Below are 20651 nucleotides of genomic sequence, written 5' to 3' on the forward strand. Positions count from 1 at the left end.
TAAAACCACAATAATAATAATAATAATAATAAAATTATCGAAGTAACAACAATAAATAATAATATATTCCAGTCATCACTCATATTTTAATAAAATAATCCAAATAACAAATAAACAACAATATAGCTCAAATAAGACTAACGTATCATTAAGTAATCCCAATAGGCAAATAAAATAATTAAAATAATACACTCATCATAAGATTATAATATAATAATCCGAACAATACAATTAAATATTAATTTAACTCTAATTCACCTCAAAACATATTTAACCAATCACATATCAAACTTACTTTAAGGCAAACAACATCCAAACCGGATTCCTTCGAAATTCTGAAATCAAACCTGCTTGCACAACGAATAAAATATATTAAATAACGGTACTGAAAACACGGGGCATTACAGCCACCCCCTTCTCCCTGCCCCGTTCCTGCTACCACCAAACTCACTCTCTTAAATAAATATAGAGAATCTATTCTCTTAAGTTGAACTACCAAATGGATTGTGAGTCTCTCGCGTCTATTGTAATCAAATTTTTTTCCCCGTTGAGGAAGAATAAATCGTTTCTCCCTCCACGGGGTTTCTGGGTTAAAAAAAAAAAAAAAAAAAAAAAACAAACTACCAAACGGATTGCTTATTCTTGAAATATTTCACATTAATACAACAAAAACAATTTCAATTTCTTGACAAAAAAAAAATCTCTTTGTTTTACCCAAAACAAAAAAACAAAAAAACAAAAAAATCACTTTGTTGACTATTTCATGAAATCAATCCAAAATTGAAATAAAAATCATACAAAATCTGGCCTCTATATTTCTTTGGGAAGGGCGGCGATGGTGGTAATGGTGGCAATGGTGGCGGTGGTGGTGGCAGCATGGTGATGGTGAGAACATTAGGAGAAGGAGAAAGATGACATTATATTTTTAACATGAAATTACTATTTTACCCATCAAATTAACCATGTGATCAAGAGTGAAATCAAATGAAATAGACATTTTGAAACAACTCCTAGGCTATTTTAGAATTTCTATTCCACTTGATTTTTGTTTCACTGAAATACGGAGCAAGAATCAAACTAAACAATTTTAGAAATAAAAATCACCCTCTGAAATTGAAATAGAAACCATACTAAATCAGGCCTAAGCCTCCACTAGTACCGCTCTCTTTATCTTTCTCCTTTCCCATCTAAAATGATAACCCTACCCTTATTAATTGTTTCCTATGTGCATATCTTCAACTACCAGATATGAAACATTCTCCCTATCTTTATTTATTGAGATGAGAGAGTAGAGAGGCAAAAAGTGAGAGATTATGAGAGAGAAGTACACACAGACAATGTGTACCTTTTCTAAGACTATGAGAGTGCAGTACCCATTGACAACGTTTACTTTTTCTCATTAACCAAACACACGAAAAGGTTCTCTAGCTCTTCCATCTCTCTCTCTCAAACACATAAAATGACCTCTCACCTTCTAGGTACAAAACCATTCCGTCCCTTCTTATTGACGCACTCTCTTGTACCGCTTTCTCAAAGAACCCTCTCCCATTAAGTATTCTTTTCTTGATACCTAAACATTGATTGGACATGAAATGTGAGAATATTGGCATTGAAGAGTAGTGTAGGGTGCAGGTTGCCATTGCTGTTCTTTGCTTAATCTCACATAAAGGGTTCTTCCCATAACTCCATCTATCCATCGAAACTAAAGCACTTCAAGCAAAGCATACGTAGTATGAACGCCTAAAAGCTCCCTTCCTTCCTTCCTTCCTTCCTTCCTCCCTTAATCCTCTTAAGTATCTTATCCAACCAAAAAAAAAATTCCTCTGAAGTAACGTACATCTCTATGTATCTCCATTTAAGGCACGTTTGGAATCTTCTTGACCCCACCCCTTGTAACTGTATGTACTAAGAAAGAGCAAGGAAAATTAAACCTTCCCCCCATTCTCTTACCCGCTTACCCTCACAATCACCAAATTAGCTTTAGTTTCCCGAAGAAGATTCCCCACAAAAAAAAAAAAAAAAGATAGAAATAAGTTGAGATCAAGTCATCTATTAGTATTTCTTTTGGATCACATATCTCATATCTGTGGTTAACCCGAACTCTTCAAAAGCTACATAAAAGAGTTACATGTGGGACTAAGGATGGAAATCCCGTGACATATATATCCATCATTGAGTGGGTCCCTATTAGATTGGAATATTATGATCAAATCCATCATCTTAGCCATTGAAGTGGTATTTCTTTTGAATGGGATATTTGTGGTCTCAACTCTAGATATATAGGACTAAGTTGAATATAGACCAGGTCCACGTACGTGGACCGACCTTGGGACCTGATCGGTGCCCATATGGAATCCAAGGGACCCATAGAAGGGACAACGTATTATTATCCTCTCTAATTCCTAAAGTGTGGCAGTGCGAAAGTATTAGGTGGAGATGTTGACACCTGGCAACTGCCGCATCCAACAGTCTGAACTCACTGATATGGATAGTTGGATGCGACAGCTGCCAGGTGTCGACATCTCGACCTAGCACTATTGCATTGCCACATTTTAAAGAATTGGAAAGAATAATTTTCCGAGGACAATGGAATCCATATGGGCACGGATCATGTCTCAAGGAACCTGATCCCCATTCTAATAGGTTTTCTCTATCCATAGAGAGGGTGATGTTTCACCTACCATCCTAGGGTTCACAAATCCTAACTTGATTCTCATATGGTAAACTAAATAATATTTTGTACTTATCGAAATTATGAGAAATTAAAATAATAAACATTGATTTTCTTAATAATAAAATCCAGATCAACACCAAAGTAATTAATAATAAAAATAATAATATATTAATTTTGTAGATTTTCATCCTCATGTCTCATATAGTCCGTAGGTACAGCTCAACGGATCTCTTAAATTTATTTGTTTAATAAATTATTCCGGGCATGACATGCCACCCAGAAATTACGTAAAGCATTATGTCGTGACAAAGCTTACGTCAGCGGAAACCTCAAACGTAATAAAGAAAAACATACGAGGATATTTTGGGTATCACAATTTTCTCCTTTTTTTACTTTTTAAAATACTTCTCGTCTGTTTCACCTCACACACTGTCGTTGTTACTCATTATCAAAGGTAACAGCTTGAAGGGAAAGTCCACGTGGACGATACTGCACAACTGGCAGACACGTGGGACGGAGTTTGTATTGCCTCGCCACGATCAGCTTCCCACGGCCTACGAAGAGACGCAAAGAAGCAGGGTAAGCGCCAAAACTAATACCTTTACCTTTTCTCCATCCAACGGACAGTAACCCACTTGAGCCACCAAGATTGATATGGATCGTCCGATGTGGTAAGGTTGAGGAGATTTGTTTATATACGAATCGTCTCCTAACCGAGGCGTTTCTTTGTTGTTAGATTATAAGTTGCAGGTTGTTTATGCATCTTCTTCACCCTTCTTCTCTCTGTTTCTGCCCTTTTCATGTCTTTCTGGGAAGTGGCCACCATTGTCAATAATACACACTCTGCATTCATCAATTGAGCACCCACTACAGAAAGATAGGCCATTGTAATGGTAAAGAAAAAAAGAAATCCTAACTAAATTAATGAAGAAATACAATTTCCTTCTTTGGCGCATTTCGTCGAACTCATGGATTCTGTTGTGTGTGTGGGTCACAGGAGTCAATGCGGGTGCCGCCGTGGCTCGAATCGCTTCTCTCCACAGCCTTCTTCGCTGTTTGCCGGATACACAGTGACGCCGCCCGGAGTGAATGCAATATGTATTGCCTTGATTGTAATGGAGATGCATTCTGCTTCTATTGCTGTTCGTCTCGTCACAAGGATCATCGCGTAATACAAGTGGGTATTAAGAAAATTTCATTTTAATTGATTGGAGAAGATGATGATTGATCGATGTAATATTTATGCAGATAAGGCGGTCATCGTATCATGATGTGGTGAGAATGGCCGAAATCCAAAAGTTTCTTGACATCAGTGGAGTGCAGACTTATGTGATAAACAGTGCCAGAGTTATGTTTCTTAATGAGAGGCCACAACCCAAGACTGGTAAAGGAGTGTCTCATATGTGTGAGATATGTGGGAGAAGCCTCTTGGCCCCATTTCGTTTCTGTTCTTTGGGATGTAAGGTCAGTTCAGTTTCTATCTTTTCTTGTCCTCTGTTTCTCAATTTGATTCACCAATTATTGACAATCATTATTCGTATTTTGATTAGCTTGTAGGAGTAAAGAGGAATGGGAATGCGAGCTTTAGCTTAGAAAGCAAGAATGAGGAAATGATGGAAAGAGGAGGAGGAGAAGGGATATCGAGAAGATCAATGGGGAGAGTGGAAGATGAAGGGAGCCCACATGACATATACCCTTCCACTCCTTCTCCTCCTACTACTACTCCTCCTGCCAATAATCCAAGAAGAAGGAAGGGCATTCCACATAGAGCACCCCTTGGGCCTTAACAGTAGAGTCTGAGAAGGAAAGGCGTTTTCCTGAATTCCTGCAAATTAAGACCAAGGAGAACTCCTACTACTAGTGGGGTGTTTCTCTCTGTCTCTCTCTTCAAAACTACTGACACTCCTGTGGTTGTGGCATTGGGGTGTGAGAGAGGGAGGGAGAGCAGCAATAATGGAGCTGGGGAGGAGGAGGGGGGGGGGGGTTAGTAGTATAGGGAAAGGTTGGAAGGTGTATATGATGGAATTAATTAATGGAAGTAAAGCAAAGTCATTGTGGAAGTCTACTAAAATTGTTGGGATTAGGCCCACAAACCACATGGCCCAATTTATATTTAAAGAATCAACAGCTCTTACTTTCTTTCTTTCTTTCTTTCTTTCTTTCTTTCTATTCTTTCTTTTAAGAAAAAATAAAAAAATATATGAAGGGGAATCAATAGTGCTATGACCTGCACCACCACGGGGGAGGGGGGAAAACTCCAAAAGTCATGTTAATTGGCAAATCAACTTTCCAGGATCTCAAAAATTGATAATTGGGGGAAACTGAAACTCCGTCAATTATGGGCTTTCTTTTCTTTGTTGTTTCACCTCTCTCTCTACCATGAAATATTTGTGATTGTCCATATGTCCTTCATACGTAACTAGTTCGTTAGTTTCTCTCTCCTCCTACTTCTTTCTACGTCAACGTTTGTCCAAATGCTGGTGAAGGGTGATGGTCAATGGTAATTGGTAATTTGGAGCATTCACCGAACATTTACGTGTTTATTAAAATTAATTGTCCCCTCATGTTGGAATTATTTTTTCTCAAATATGTGAATTTTCTTAAAATTATTGACTTGATATATAAGATAACAATAAAATCATAGTATACATCTCATCCCAAATCGCAACTCAGCAACCCACATCATATGCATTTCTATGATAAGTTTTTTTTTTTAGTTTTCCGTCTAATCCATCTAAATCAAATCATCAGGCACATGCCCATGTCACTCCAAATGATTTTCTCACAATTTATCATTGACCACTTTGAGGGTGTGGTTGATGTATTGATATCAGATTGCCTGTATCGGAATCGCTAACCACCAATCCCAATAATATGCTGGTAAAACAATCAAAAACCTAATTTTTTAAAGAAAATTCAGGGGCAAAGTTGTCTTATACAAGACGATTCATGCCGATCCATAATAGTAGGGGTGTCAATTTTAGGCCCGACCCGATAGAACGGACCGAGCCTGCTCGATTAAAGCTCGGCCCGGCCCGTTTACTAAACGTGTCGGGTTTAAGCCCGACACATTTAGTAAGTGGGCAGTCCCGGTGTGGAGTTTTAGCCCATCAGGCACCCGACCAGACCGATCGATTCCAGGTCCGACCTAGCCCGCCCAATTACAACCCGATCTAGCCCGATTTAACTACTAATTGGTTTTATTTCTACTGTAAGTTACAAATTGCAGATGATATGAGACCTCATCCATTGGTTATTAGTGCATTGGCGAAGCTTTCCAAGATCATTCCCAAATGGAAAATCATCCCAACCCAAGATATAATTGACCTCGCCATTAAAGAACAAGAAAGGAGAGATGAGGTAGTATATACATCTGAACAGATAAATAAAATCTCAGTTTTTTTTTCTGCTTTCCTTACAGTAAATTAATCAATAAATAACCAACTTAAGGGGTTTATGGTATTTGGTTTATTAATAGTTTGTTGACTCCTCTCAAGTTCGCTCAAACCCCTTGTGTTACAAGGGAAAGTCACGCCTAAAAATTGGCTTTGAGTTTCTCAGGGTCAGCTTAGACTTGGAAAAGAATCTTTACCAGGTCAGTTTTCACTTATCCAGTTAGTTTGATACTTTTAATCTTTATATTTTATATTTTTTTCCTGTCTTGATTTAAAGTATTTTTTAGTAATCAAATTAATCTCTCATTACCATATGACAACTATCATATATAAACTATCTTTATATAAAGTTTAAAGTAAGTTTTTATTTTGATTTAATGGTCAGCTTTTTTCTTAAGCCCTATGTGGCTGCACCGTTTAGAGACCGATTAAGGCCCGTTTAGAGTTAAACATGCCCACAGCCCGGTTATGACCCGATTATGACAATTCGTTTATAACCCAAAGCCCGACCTAACCCGATCAAGCCCGACCAAACCCGGCCCAAAAACTTAAACGGGCGGTCATGGTGCATGCTTTTAGCACCGTAAGATCCGGCTAGGCCCGATCGGACCCGACCGAGCCCGACCGGTTGACACCCCTACGTAATAGTATCATATCGTTTTGAAAGTGATCGATACCAATCTAATACTGTACACTAAAACCATGTTTAGGGGGGAAGAGGGTTGGTTTGTGTCAGTAAGGCAGTCTCTTTAAAGAAATACTCCAAAAATACCATCCACCACTCGCTCAATCATCAATCGCTCTGAGTTTTATGATGACTCATGAATGGGGCCATGCGTAAGAGATGATTTTAAATTTGAAACAATTGGATTGGAATTCAACTAATTCAAATGATAGGATCCTCACCATGGTTTGTGGTATTGGTATCTTATCGGGTGATACGTATCGGGTTTGTAGGTAACCGATCCTAATACTATGTCGATAACATATCGGTGACACGGTACAAAAGGTAAAATGGTATAAAAAAAAACTCATTTTTAAAAGAAATTAGGGGTAAAGTTGTGTGATCTGACCAATTCATTCTAATACCATATCAGTATTGTATCGGTTTTGCAGGTGATCGATGCACCTTTCTGCACACAATTCCAAGCTTTCCCCTAGTGGCCCAGTTCTTTCCCTTCTTCCCTAAAACAGAATCAAACACAGTTGATAATAAACTTTTTCAATGGGGCTACGTTAGATCCAACCCAGTAAGTGTGTTTCTCTGTATTCCTTCGTTTTTATGCCTTCCAAGGCTTAGTGAAATTCCTCTGGTCTGGTGTGGTGACTCTCTATCTTCTGGCCATGTGTTGTGACTGTAATGCAGAAGAAGCCCACATGTTATGGTGGCTCAATAGGAGTCCGTACAGGGTTGAAGAGCCTTCCAAGCCACTGGGGGAAAGCTTGGGTTGAAGCTAGATGGATAATTGAAGCTTAAACTTGGAGGACAAGTACAGAATGGGTTCAGCAATGCAGGATTTCTACAATTTTCTAGTGGATGCCATCATATCTAGACTCCAAGAGGATTTCCCCTGGTGGTGATGGAGAAATTGATAGCTTGATGAATGGAATCATCAAGAAGAAATTAAAGATTATTCCTGAAAGCTTAAACTGAGTTCTCTACAAGGAAAAGAAATCTAGGGTTGTAAACGGATCGGATTCGGCTCGGATAGTGTTATATCCGCATCCGCATCCGATCCGCATCTGATTAGCTAGCGGACGGATTCGGATAGTACTAAACGGATACGGACACGGATACAGATACAGATATTTTATCCGTTTATATGTAAATATAGCTTTTCGGATAGCTATAGCCTATCCGCATCCGCATCCGTTTAGCTTTCGGATGGATTCGGATAGTGCTAAACGGATATGGACACGGATACGGAAATGGATTTCGACTATTCATTTACACCCCTAAAGAAATCCTGCTTGGTCATTTTGTTTTTCCTTTACGTTTTCCCTGAGGACCATACTACAAGAAAAGCTATTTTAGGCAACTTTCGCTGAAATTACAATGCTATCACCAAGAATATAAAATGGCATATCCAATGCACGAGGCTCCCGCTATTTTGGGGTCTAGGGAGGGTCATAAAGTACGTAGCTTTATCCCTGCTTTCACAAAGAAGTTGTTTCACAAAGAGGCTGTTTCTGTCACCAAAATTATAAACGACGAAATAGTACTTCCGTCAACTAAAACATATGTTAGACAAAGATATACACACAAGAGGAGAATCTAAATCTTTAGAATAACTCTCTACACTACTCTATACCTCACAGAGTGATTTCCCTTGCTTGTGTTTAAGCTTTTGTAGCTGTAATGGAACTAGAACCCGACTATGAGGACAAAGGGTTCTGGGGAAACCTTCCCTCCATTTGATTGAAAAGGAGGGGGGTTTAAGGTATCAAATTAACAAAGAGTCGTCATTTAGATTAGGGTTGAGGACCCATATTAAAAAGAACAAAAAATGACTCCATCCAAATTGATCTGATCCAAAGTTTGGGGTTCATGTCGGGTTACCGTACGGGAAAGGTGTTAGGCACCCCGGTTCACCTGATAAAATTCGGACTTCTAACCTAAGTCAATGATAACGCATTTACTCTTTATTTTAGAACGGAAAAATATTCTACCTTGAAGGTTTTATTGTATATGATGGTGAAATTTTCTTCTCTGGTCTTCCTTGGTTTCGCGGAGGAATAACCAAGTAAGTGTGTTTTCTATATTCCTTCATTTTTATGCCTTTCGTTCTCCTGTAACTAAGATAAGGCTTAATGGAATTCCTGTCTGTGACTCTGTTTCTTCTGGCTAGCTTGAGTTAATTCAATTTATGTGTTGTGATTGTAATGCAGAGAAGTCCACATTTTCTGGTATAGGAGTCCGTACATGGTTGAAGAGCCTTCCAAGCCATAGCCAATTATTCTTTGGATGCAAATGATGCAGTAGGAAGTATGGGTGCTAGATATCGTTTTAGCGTTCACGACCCTCAAATCCTCAAGGTATCAAAAACCCAAATTCCAACTAAGAAGAAGAGCAAACAAAACAATTAGGTTATAAACTTCAAGATGATTTTATTTCATCCAAAACGACCCTAATATAAGGAGGTCGAATTGCAAAGGAAAAGAAAACCTAAATAAAATAGGAAATAAAATAATATAAAAAAATAAAATAGGACACTAATATCCAGAAAATCACGTATAAAACTTCGGAGGCTACGTGCATCCCTTAAACGTGCGAATTTGGTTCTGAAACATTAGTCCAATGAATTTATTGGATTACCTGTAGAGCATTGGTTGTCCTTTCCGAAAAGGTATTATGGCTCCCATACCTCCACCTTAGCAAAAAATTATGGCCCTCGTAAGATGAACTAGAAAATTAATATCTTCGACCTAATCAGATGAACTTTGTCGATCCAACCGATCCAAGAATTGTTCAGAAATCTTCTCTACATCACTATGAAACACAAAAATTGAATTTATCTTTGCGGCATTAAGTGTTAATTGTACGACCACAATCCCACCAAATAAATATGATGTGATTGTCCAAGAAATACCACTTAAAAAATCAATTCGAAAGCTAAAGTCATTCGATGGAAATAGCATAATGTATACGAAGACACATCCAAAATCCCAAATAATTATAACTCTGTAACTCCCAACATCTCAATAAGATCCAGTCTCATTAATTTACCTTCCTTCCCTGTGCTTACTCATTTCATTTCTTACTTCTAGTTTTTCCCTTCTTAATTTCATGAGTCTAGTTTCGCACGTATCGTTATCGTCTATGGTTCCCTGATCGGTGCAGTTCCCTAGTGCCTCTCACAAGAGGGGGGGTGGGACCCACCCAGGACACCTGACCGAACACTCTGCCCTGGTGGGGTCCACCCTCCTCTTGTGAGAGGCACTAGGGAACCACACCGGTCAAGGAACTGCATACAAAAAAAATTCAGTTCCGCGCTGCTTGCACGTGCACGTTTAGTGGTAGACACATGTCCCACCCAGTACTTCTTAGAGCACAAAAGAGGCAGATTTAGAAATAAAAAAGTATGTGTCTGCCATTGAGCATGGAGCCATGATCTAATTTCATTTCCTTCATAAAAATTAATCATACTGGAAGTAATTTTAAGGGAAGAAGAGTTCATTCCACGCCTCCATTGATCAAGGTAATGGGTTGCTTCACTACAGGAAAAGAGTTATTTATGACGGTAAAAATTTTTATTCATAAAAAATATTGTTTTTAGCGATGGTATTATGTTTCCATCATAAAAAATAGAGAGAGTGATGGGGTATACTGGATGCTAGCACCCTATGTGTCTATCTCTCTCTTCCCCCTTTGAATGGTAAGGGAGTCATTTCAAAAGGGGTAAGAGAGAGATAGACACACGGTGCTAGCATACAATATACTGCTAGCATACCCACCTTTTTTCCTAAAAAAATATCTGACACAATGACATTAATACCAGTTCAATTGTGAATGATATAATTTTTTTAGTTGATTTTGTACGATCGTAATGTATCTCAATCTCTAATAAGTTATTTCTTATTTTTTTCTTTTTTGGTAAACAATAATTTATTTCTTCTAGAATACAGATTTACACCAATAAGGGAGGAGAGGTATGAATAATCAAATAGTGGTGGGCATTTAATGAAGAGAGAAAATATGAGATTCACAAGAGGGATGTGAAAAAAGTGTGAGCAATAGTTTGCACACTGGCATCATGCGCTTCCTTTTTCCATTTATTAATTTATAAGCTAGATACACACCAAATGAACAACAACATGAGCTGGAATACAACGAAAGACGATGGCAGGGTACATGAGCTGGTATACAACAAAGACGGGGGAGGGTACGTAATACTTATTGCGTCAAATAATGGAAATAGGAGGATTCCTTTCCTCTCAAGGGTCATCCATCAAACACTTAATAGGCACAAGGTAAAGAGGAGCTTTCTTATGAACAATAAGACCTACTTCCTCATCCATCTCTATATCTTCCTTCTTCATACCATCAGGAAGGCTCCAATCAAAGGCATACAGAAGATTTGCGAGTGTTAGCTCCATCACTGAAACACCCATATGCATTCTAGGACAACTTCTTGGACCTGCTCCAAAAGGCAATAACTCAAAATGTGCTCCCTTATAATCAATTGAGCTATTTATGAACCTCTCTGGCATGAACTCTTCTGGGTTTATCCAATATTTTGGATCTCTCCCGATTGCCCAAGCATTCACTTGAACCAGTGTTTTGGGGTAAATGTCATATCCATTAATGATAAAATGATTATTGATTTCTCGTGGGACCAATAGAGGAAATGAAGCATGCAATCTAAGAGCCTCTTTTATCACCATTTTAAGGAATTTAAGCTGATCGTTATCTACTTCATCAACCTTTCCTTTGTTTCCAACAATGCTTCTTATCTCATTGTGTAATTTCTTCATTACTTCCGGCTTCTTTACAAGCTCTGTCATTGCCCAACACAACACCAACGTCTACTCCACCTAAAAATATATTCTGAAAAAAAAATAATAATAATAAGCAAAAATTATTAAAAACAATTAATTCATAATTATAAGGAAGAGGTTTTCATGCATGCAGCATGAGAGGGGATGGACTAAAAAAAAGAAGTTAAAACCATAGTTGGAAAACTAGGTTTTCTCACTCAGATTCATCTTTTAGAAAATTTGGTGATTCGGCCTTGTCAAATCCAGTCAAAACGAGTCACATTATAATTTTTTAATGCAATAAACATGTATAAATTAATAAAAAAAATAAGAAAAATATGGAAAAATCAAGACACAAAAATCAAGGAATCACAGATCATTGCATTTTGAGTTCATACAATTGAATAAGAAAAGGGACCCAAAGAGTTGAGGGTTTTTTTTTATTGTTTACATGGATTTACTATTTTACTTAACTCAGTTTATAAGTTAATTGGTTTTATGATTTTTAAGAAACAACTATACTTTGTCATGATTCGGATAAAAATACCGAGTCTTATTTGACTCAGACGATTTATGATCCAGTCTCGCCTTTTTTTAGCTTAACCTAGTCTACATGACTTTTGACTAGGTTTTCAAAATTTTGACTCAACTCAAATGACTCGCCCCCAGTCAAAACCTGGTTTCCGAGCTTAATGCCAACCCGATAATGGCCCAATAAGATCCCGTGAGGTTAACCCATTAAAAATTAATCTAAATTGGATAGAAATTGAAACCAACTTTTAGATTGACGGTTTGAATTCTATTTGACCTATGGTATTTTGATTAAATGCCATGATATGAAATATAGGCCAAATACAAGAAGGCCGCCGTTACATTTTTTCCTTTTTTTGGGTAAATGGCCGCCGTTACATCTTACATGATGCCAAATCTCTGCAATATCTTACTCGTTCCTAAAAATTTGCATAATATGATAAAGAAATATCACTTGTACAAATAGAGCCTTTTGCACAATTTGACGTATGGTTGGGGGTGTTTAACATTACATTAAAGGAACTAATAATTCTTAAGTGGAAGTGTCTGAATGATATGTTTATAGGTGTATTTAGAACTTGACACATTCTTTTAATTGTCTCTTATCTTATTCTCAAAAATTTTTCAAGATAAGAGTATAAAAGGGTTTTCAAAAATAAATTGAAAGTGACTTATAATTATGTCATTATCAAAACGTATTACTGTCATGTATATTTTTCGAGTACTCATGTAAAATGATATTATTACTCTCATTAGGGAAAAAAAAAATTTGCATGTCATGCCAGAAGGGCAAAAATATGAGATTATAAATTATTTGACACTTTGAGGGGTGTTAATAAGAAAATCTATAAGTTGAAGGAGATAAGAATTGGAGATAGGTGGTAGCTTAACTTACCATGGGGACTGCTTTGATATGATCATGAGTGAGAGAACCTTTACTACCTTTATGTAGGGGTGTAAATGAATAACCAAAATCCGTTTTCGTATCCGTGTCCGTATCCGTTTAGCACTATCCGAATCCGTTTGAAAGCTAATTGGATGCGGATACGGGTACGCTATAGTTATTCGAAAAACTATATTTACATGTAAACGGATAAAATATTCGATCTATATCCGTGTCCATATCCGTTTAGCACTATCCGAATCTGTCCGATAGCTAATCGAATGCGGATGCGCATATAACACTATCCGAGCCGAATCCGATCCGTTTACAACCCTACCTTTATGACCCCTTCCTACTTGGAGCAAGACATCAGTGATGTCTTCCTGCTCTGATTCAGCTCTCTCATTGTTGAGGTGTTCATCAATCACTCTTTAATAGAAATGATCAAATTCATGGAATGAAGCACTTCTTTAGCCTTCCTTAGAAGCCAGTGAACCTGTCCAAGATCCACCCAACGTGAGGAAATAAATCGCCGTAGGCGAAATTACCCAATAAAGCGACGGCTTCATGAATAGCTTCTCCTAACCGCCCATTATCAAATTCTCTCCCCTTCTAACTCTTACCAAAAGCAACCAGCAACAAGTTATATCATCATTGATGGTAAATAGCATCTCACTCATATTAATAGGAGTAGATGATGAAGAAGATTTCAAAATTGAGCTAATCATTGAAGCAACTCGCTCTTCTCTAATGGAACGAAAAGATTGCACCCTCTTCAAGCTAAAGAGCTCTAGAACACACACTTTCCTCATCTCCCTCCAATGATCATCGTTAATAGAAATAAAACTGAGTCTGTTACAGTTGTTAGTTAGTTTGTTAATTTTTCTGTTTCTGACATCATAGTCCACATGGTCCCCTCATGTCCACGTGTAAGCACAATATGTAACTTAAGCTATTGCTGTTTCTATATAAATGAAAGCAGTTTGTCTTCTCATGCTCAATGTGAGAAACATTCCCAAAATCTCTGTATCTTCTCATTTCCTCTGTATTTTCTCATTTTTTGTTATGGTATCAGAGCTTCAAGAGTGAACTTCTCTCGCACAACAATGGTGATTTCATCTTCTTCAATGATCGGTTATGATCTTCTGAAGTCTTTCTAAGTGCAGATCTACAGAATGTTAGGGTAACTCTACAGATCAATTTCTCCTTTCTGGAGTCTTTCTCGATCTGTTTTTCTTTAAAGATCTTAAATCTTTTTGTTTAGATCTTGAGTCTTTCTCCATCTTTTCCTCTACGATTGTTTTACTGTAAGTCTAAGCAATCATGTTCTACCGGTACAAACAACTCGAATCTGTATGTACGCTTATCCTTGCACCCTCAATGTTGCAAACTTTGTAACTCTTAAACTCAATCAGAACAATTTTCTCCTGTGGGAGACTCAAATTTTGTCTCTGATAGAAAGTCGAGGATCTCCTTGGCTTTGTTATGGGGATCTTCTCATACCGGATCGAGACAATCGATTCCTCCGGTAACTCAACACCAAATCCAGCCTATATGGCCTGGATTCGAACGACCGATTGGTTAAAGCCTGGATCACTGGAACATTATCGAAGATGTTCTCGGTTTGGCCGTTGGAATTCGGACTTCAATGAGCTATGGAAGACACTTTCTTGACTTTTTCTCAAGCATCCGAGGCTCGAGAATTTGAGCTCCTCTCTAAGCTGCATTTTCTCAAGAAAATCGATGCAAAGTCTCTATCTGAATATCTTGTGGAATTCAAGAACATCTGTGATCAGCTCAATGCAATCCGACAAACTGTGCTAGATCGAAGAAAGTGTTTTCTCTACTTACCAATCTTGGACCTGCTTATGAGACTTTTGCTACGACTATGCTAAAGCCACCGGTGCCTTGTTATGCGACTTGATTCCTCTTCGTTAAGTCATGACTTGCGCAATCGAATCATCAATCGATACAATGACGAATTCACACAGGGCTTACTATGGTGACCACAACAAGAAGCCTAAACAAAGTGAGAACTCCTTTACCTCTCATGGTAGAGGTTTTGTTCAATACAGCCACGTCGGCCACAAGGCAACAATCAATGGCCAAAGAAGATTGATACTGATTCTGGTCGACTCAGAGAAAGCTTCGGCCGGACTCAATTCAAGTCACAATTCAACCAAACCACGACAAACGAGTTCCTTTCCAAATCAGCGCCAAAATCCGTCTTACGGTTCTCGAACAAGTATGTTGGCTCACCGATTAGGTGCCAAATCATTACAAATATGGACATGGAGCTCAAGTGTTGGAGTAGGTTTGATAATAACTTCCAAGCTAGAGATGTTCCATCTGCCTGGCTGCGATGCACAGGACTCAGCATGGTTCCCAGGATACGGAGCTACACTCATATGTCGATACGACAGGTAACCTTAAAAATCTCATCCCCTATAATGGTTCACATCTTGTAATGGTTGGGGATGGTACTCAATTACCAATCACACATGTTGGTGAAGGAGAAATTGTGCAAGGTAACACAACTTTACGATTAAAGGATGTTCTACTTGTCCCTGCTATTCGTAAGAATCTCATCAGTTCCACGACTCACTAGGGATTTACCTTGTGCTTTTGAATTTAATGGTGCTGGTTTTGTGATAAAGGACCTACGGACAAGGAAGATATTGGCATCGGGAGTAGACTTGGTGGATGTATGCTTTTGATAATAAATCACAGACATGAAGCTTATTTTTCACATCGATTCAAATCACAAAGCAGAGATATGGCATCAGCGTTTGGGGCATCCCCAAGGAAAAATTACAAAATTTCTTCAGAATAAAGGGGTCATTACTGTAACCCATAGCTTACACGGTCTTTGTAGCATTGTCAACTTAGTAAGAGTGTTAAGTTGCCGTTCATTTCTTCTTTTACTCGTAGTACGAGCCATTAGCTCGCATACACTGTGATCTTTGGGGTAATGCTCCGAGTTACTAGTGTTCAAGGATTTCGATACTATGCTTTGTTTGTAGATGATTTCTCTCGGTATAGTTGGATTTACCCATTTACGGCGCAAATCTGAGTTCTTTAAAGTGTTTGTTATGTTTCAAAAAATGGTTGAGCGACAATTTGAAAAGAAGATCAAGGTGTTTCAATCTGATGGTGGTGGTGAGTTTATGGATTCAGGGTTTATTGCACATCTCAATCAGGCTGGTATTATCCATCACATCTCTTGCCCAAAGACACCCGAGCAAAAAAGCATTGCTGAGAGAAAACACCGGCATATTGTCGAGTTGGGTCTTGCGATGTTATATAATGCTTCCATTCCTCTTCGGTATTGGGTAGAGGCATTCTCCACTGCTGTTTTTCTTATAAATCGATTGCCTTCCTCTGTTATAGGTATGGATACTCCCCTGCATCTTTTATTTGCCAAGGAACCAGATTATACTGTGTTGAGAGTATTTGGAACTCAATGTTTTCCTTATTTGGGAGGTTATTGCCCAAACAAGTTTGGTCAGAGGTCACTCCCTTGCATTTTTCTGGGGTATAGTGATAGACACAAAGGCTATAGATGTCTTCATTATTCTACAGGGAAAGTCTACATTTCACGTCATGTTGTGTTCAATGAGAGTGTATTTCTGCTTCAAAGAGCTACAATTCCAACTCTGACTTCTCCAGAACTTCCCACTGTCGACTTTAGTACCTTTGAGAGATGGATCCCTTCGGCCATTTCCTCACCAGCCTCTACAAAGTCTGTCCCTGATTCTACTACTATAGGTCCATGGTTCTCCAGTGTACACGGCCACATATATCCACCTATTTTGCCTCAACCTGAACCTATTTTACCTCAATCTGAACCTGTTTTACCTCAATCTGAACCTGTTTTACATCAACCTGAACCTATTTTACCTCAATCTGAACCTGTTTTACATCAACCTGAACCTACTTTACCTCAACCAGCTCCTCTTCTTGAGACACCTATTACACAACAGTCCTCTTCTTCCTCTCATCATATGGTCACCAGGAGCAAACTGGGTGTTGTCAAACCAAACTCACGATATGCTCTTACCTCTGTGACCATTCCCACAGAACCACAATCTATCAAATCTGCCATGTGTCATAATGGTTGGCGTGCTGCAATGGTTGAGGAAATGGAGGCTCTAGCACATAATAATACTTGGACATTGGTTACTCGAACCAAAGAAATGAATATTGTTGGGTGTCGGTGGATTTACAAGACCAAACTATGTGCTGACGGTAGCTTGGAACGCCTTAAGGCGCGTCTTGTTGCTAAAGGATACAATCAACAGGAAGGTACTGATTTTCTTGAGACCTTCAGCCCGGTTATTAAGCCTGGTTCCATAAGGCTGATTCTCACCGTTGCTACAGTCCGATGTTGGCCTATACGGCAACTTGACGTCAAGAATGCTTTTCTTCATGGGTATCTCTCCACTCCGGTTTACATGCGTCAACCCCCTGGGTTTGAGGATGTTTCTCAGCCCACTGCCGTGTGTAAACTTCAACGAGCACTCTATGGTTTAAAACAAGCCCCACGGGCTTGGTTTGATCGCTTCAGCGGTTTTCTTTTGGAGTATGGCTTTTATTGTAGCGTGTCTGATCCGTCGTTATTTGTCTATCGGCATCACGGTCGCATCTTACTTCTCCTACTGTATGTGGATGACATTATCTTGACTGGGAATGAACCTTTGTTCTTGAATGAATTTATTTCAGCATTGGGTTCTACTTTTGCAATGAAGGATTTGGGTTTTCTGCATTATTTCCTTGGTATTGAGGTTTTGAACGATGACCACGGTCTTTTTCTGTCCCAATCAAAATATGCTGCTGATGTTCTTCGGCGAGCTAATATGACTGCTCTCAAGCCCATTTCTACTCCAATGAGTCTTTCTACATCATCCGACTCTGCCACAGATGTTTTGTTTTCTGATCCCACTTTGTATCGTAGTCTGGTGGGATCACTTCAATACCTCACTATGACCAGACCAGACTTGTCGTTTGCTGTGAATACCGTTTGTCAACATATGCATCATCCTACTCTCTCTCACTTCAGGATGGTGAAACACATACTTCGGTATGTCAGTGGTACTCTGAATCATGGAATGCGTATCTTGCGGGATAGTTCCCTTGATCTGCTGCCTATTCAGATTCGGATTGGGCTGGCTGCCCTCTCACTCGCCGCTCCACAACTGGGTTTTGTACTTTCTTAGGCTCTACATGTATTTCTTGGAGTGCTAAGAAGCAACCAACAGTTGCTCGTTCAAGTACTGAGGCCGAGTATAGGGCCATGGCTTCCACAGCTGCTGAGTTGACTTGGCTATCTTTTCTTCTTCGAGATATTGGTGTTTCTCAGTCAAGCCCGCAACCATGTCTTGTGACAATATCGGTGCCTTGCATTTAACGGTGAATCCTATTTTACATGCTCGGACTAAGCATATAGAGATCGATTACCATTTCGTTAGAGAGAAGGTGGCTCTTGGATCACTACTCACTCGGTTTATTCCCTCCTCACAGCAGTTAGCTGATGTTTTTACAAAGCCATTACCTCGGAGGGAGTTTTCTAGCATTTGTACCAAACTGGGCTTAGGTCCTAAACCTCTGCTCAGTTTGCGGGGGGATAATAGAAATAAAACTGAGTCTGTTACAGTTGTTAGTTAGTTTGTTAATTTTTCTATTTCTGACATCATAGTCCACATGGTCCCCTCATGTCCACGTGTAAGCACAATATGTAACTTAAGCTATTGCTGTTTCTATATAAATGAAAGCAGTTTGTCTTCTCATGCTCAATGTGAGAAACATTCCCAAAATCTCTGTATCTTCTCATTTCCTCTGTATTTTCTCATTTTTTGTTAATCGTAACCCCAAAAAGTAATGTCTAAATTGTTGTATGAGAGCTTTTTTGCACCCATCAATGCAGGCCTACCACAACAATCAAGATCATGAGAATTCATGATCTCGCATGATGCCTACGTAGGCATGCGCCCAAGTTGCAAATGCATAATTGGACCATATTCCTTAGAGAGTTGCCATAGAGAGCGGTGAGGGACCTTGCCAAGTTGGTTCAAGTTACCTATGATGGGAAGCTTAGGAGGGCTAGGAGGAAGGTTGGTTCTCTTCTTCACTTGTTTGGTCTTTAGAATGAGAATCAATGGAAGAAAGGGAGCTCCTAGAAGGGAAAGAAGCCACTCCATTATGTGGTTTAATTTCAGCTGCCTCTATCACTATGAATGGCTAGCTTGATTCAAGATGAGCATGCACGACCCCCTTATAAACACATCTTTTGCCTGTTAAAAATTTATTAACAGCTACTAAACTTTTGTCCCTTTCTGCCCTTCCACCTCATGGAAGGCAGAGGTTGTCTTTTGATTGGCCAATTGAGGAGTTTGGATTGATCATAAACTAGTTCTCCGTAAGCTTTTGTCCCTTTTCGCCATTTCCACCTCATGGGAGACATTTTTTTTTTAAATGGGTAATCAAAAATCAAATAAAGAAAGGAATGATATTCTTACAGAAATGCTAACTTTGTCTAGGAAGACAAGCCAACCCAACAAAAGAAAAAGGGAGATAGAACAAGAAACTATCCGAAATAAGCTTAAAGGCAATATTCCAAAAAGATCAAGTATAGTTAATTAAGATAAAAGGTATAGCTCTAACCAGCTATGGATCAATTTGGATCCTCTGCTGCCGCATGCCAGTGGGCTGGCGTGCAGCCTCATACAGGCAGGAGTGAAATGACCACCCTATCCATTGCTTGACCACCCTGCCTGAGTGGGGTAGGACGGTCATTTCGTCCATGTCGGTGTGAAGCTGCATGCTGGCCGGCCTCTTGGGCAGGAGGCAGTAGAGGATCACAATCCGCTATGGATAGCCCGCCCTCTAAAGAAACAAGGATAACAAGGTCAAAGATGGCTCTCGCTCATAGAGAATAATCTATACAATCCAGTTCTAATGTTTCGCTCTTCCCTTAGACACATCAAAACTATCCAAATGTGGGAAAAACAGTTTGCTGCTACAAGGCTAGCAGCCAAGGAAATGGAATAATTCACTATCCCTTTGGGTTCATAAATACCTTTCTAAGTTTTTGTATTTTCTAAAATACCCCTTAAGATCCTATTTCCTTGGCTGCTAGCCTTATAACAGGAACATTCTTGCTACTTCTCCCGATTGAAATAATCAAGTTGAATTTTCTTTTGCAAGATCTTTCAAAATACAGGATAATGCGGTATCCCAAATTTTCTTAAAAAATGGGGCCAACAAAAAACACAGGAAGAAGAGTTAAGAATATCCCAATCCATCAAGAAAGATTGATAGCCAGAATACTCAACCCAAATATACACAAGAGTTGATTGATAGCCAGAATACTCAACCCATTCATTCTGTGAATACATCAGAAACAAAATCGTTTCTCCAGATACCAGAGTTATGAGGAGTATTCTCATCAAAAGCATTGACTAAAGCAGTGTTTGCTATGCATTCTTGGAATGCATTCTAGGTCAATTTTGCATTCTCAGATGATAAAAATAGTCGTTTTTAGGATAAATTACTTGGACACTCTTATACTATGGCCATTTTGCTTAGTCTCCCCAACGTTTGAAATAATAATTACTTGAACATCTCCTATAGTTTACCATTTTTTTCAAGTAGCCCTGTCCGTTAGTCAATCACCGTTACCATGGGTTAAATA

General features: G+C 38.9%; 1 protein-coding gene and 1 pseudogene across 1 annotated transcript; one reads left to right on the forward strand and one right to left on the reverse strand.

The window, feature by feature from the left end:
- The first annotated feature begins 3241 nt into the window (after window positions 1-3241).
- Window positions 3242-4522, forward strand: LOC122656287 (protein RGF1 INDUCIBLE TRANSCRIPTION FACTOR 1-like). Its single transcript, XM_043850773.1, has 4 exons — window positions 3242-3567; window positions 3672-3851; window positions 3923-4138; window positions 4225-4522. The coding sequence occupies exons 1-4, from the start codon at window positions 3565-3567 to the stop codon at window positions 4459-4461; spliced, it is 636 nt and encodes a 211-aa protein (XP_043706708.1). The 5' UTR covers window positions 3242-3564; the 3' UTR covers window positions 4462-4522.
- A 6482-nt stretch (window positions 4523-11004) lies between these two features.
- On the reverse strand, window positions 11005-15902 carry LOC122655089 (annotated as a pseudogene).
- Between the last annotated feature and the right edge of the window lie 4749 nt (window positions 15903-20651).

This window comes from Telopea speciosissima, chromosome 3 (genome assembly GCF_018873765.1).
Source record: "Telopea speciosissima isolate NSW1024214 ecotype Mountain lineage chromosome 3, Tspe_v1, whole genome shotgun sequence".
NCBI classification, from domain to species: domain Eukaryota; kingdom Viridiplantae; phylum Streptophyta; class Magnoliopsida; order Proteales; family Proteaceae; genus Telopea; species Telopea speciosissima.

Coding starts and splice junctions, on each gene's coding strand:
- LOC122656287 (XM_043850773.1), top strand. Junction 3,852..3,922: donor AGGATCATCGCGTAATACAA/GTGGGTATTAAG, acceptor ATATTTATGCAG/ATAAGGCGGTCATCGTATCA. Junction 4,139..4,224: donor TCTGTTCTTTGGGATGTAAG/GTCAGTTCAGTT, acceptor TATTTTGATTAG/CTTGTAGGAGTAAAGAGGAA.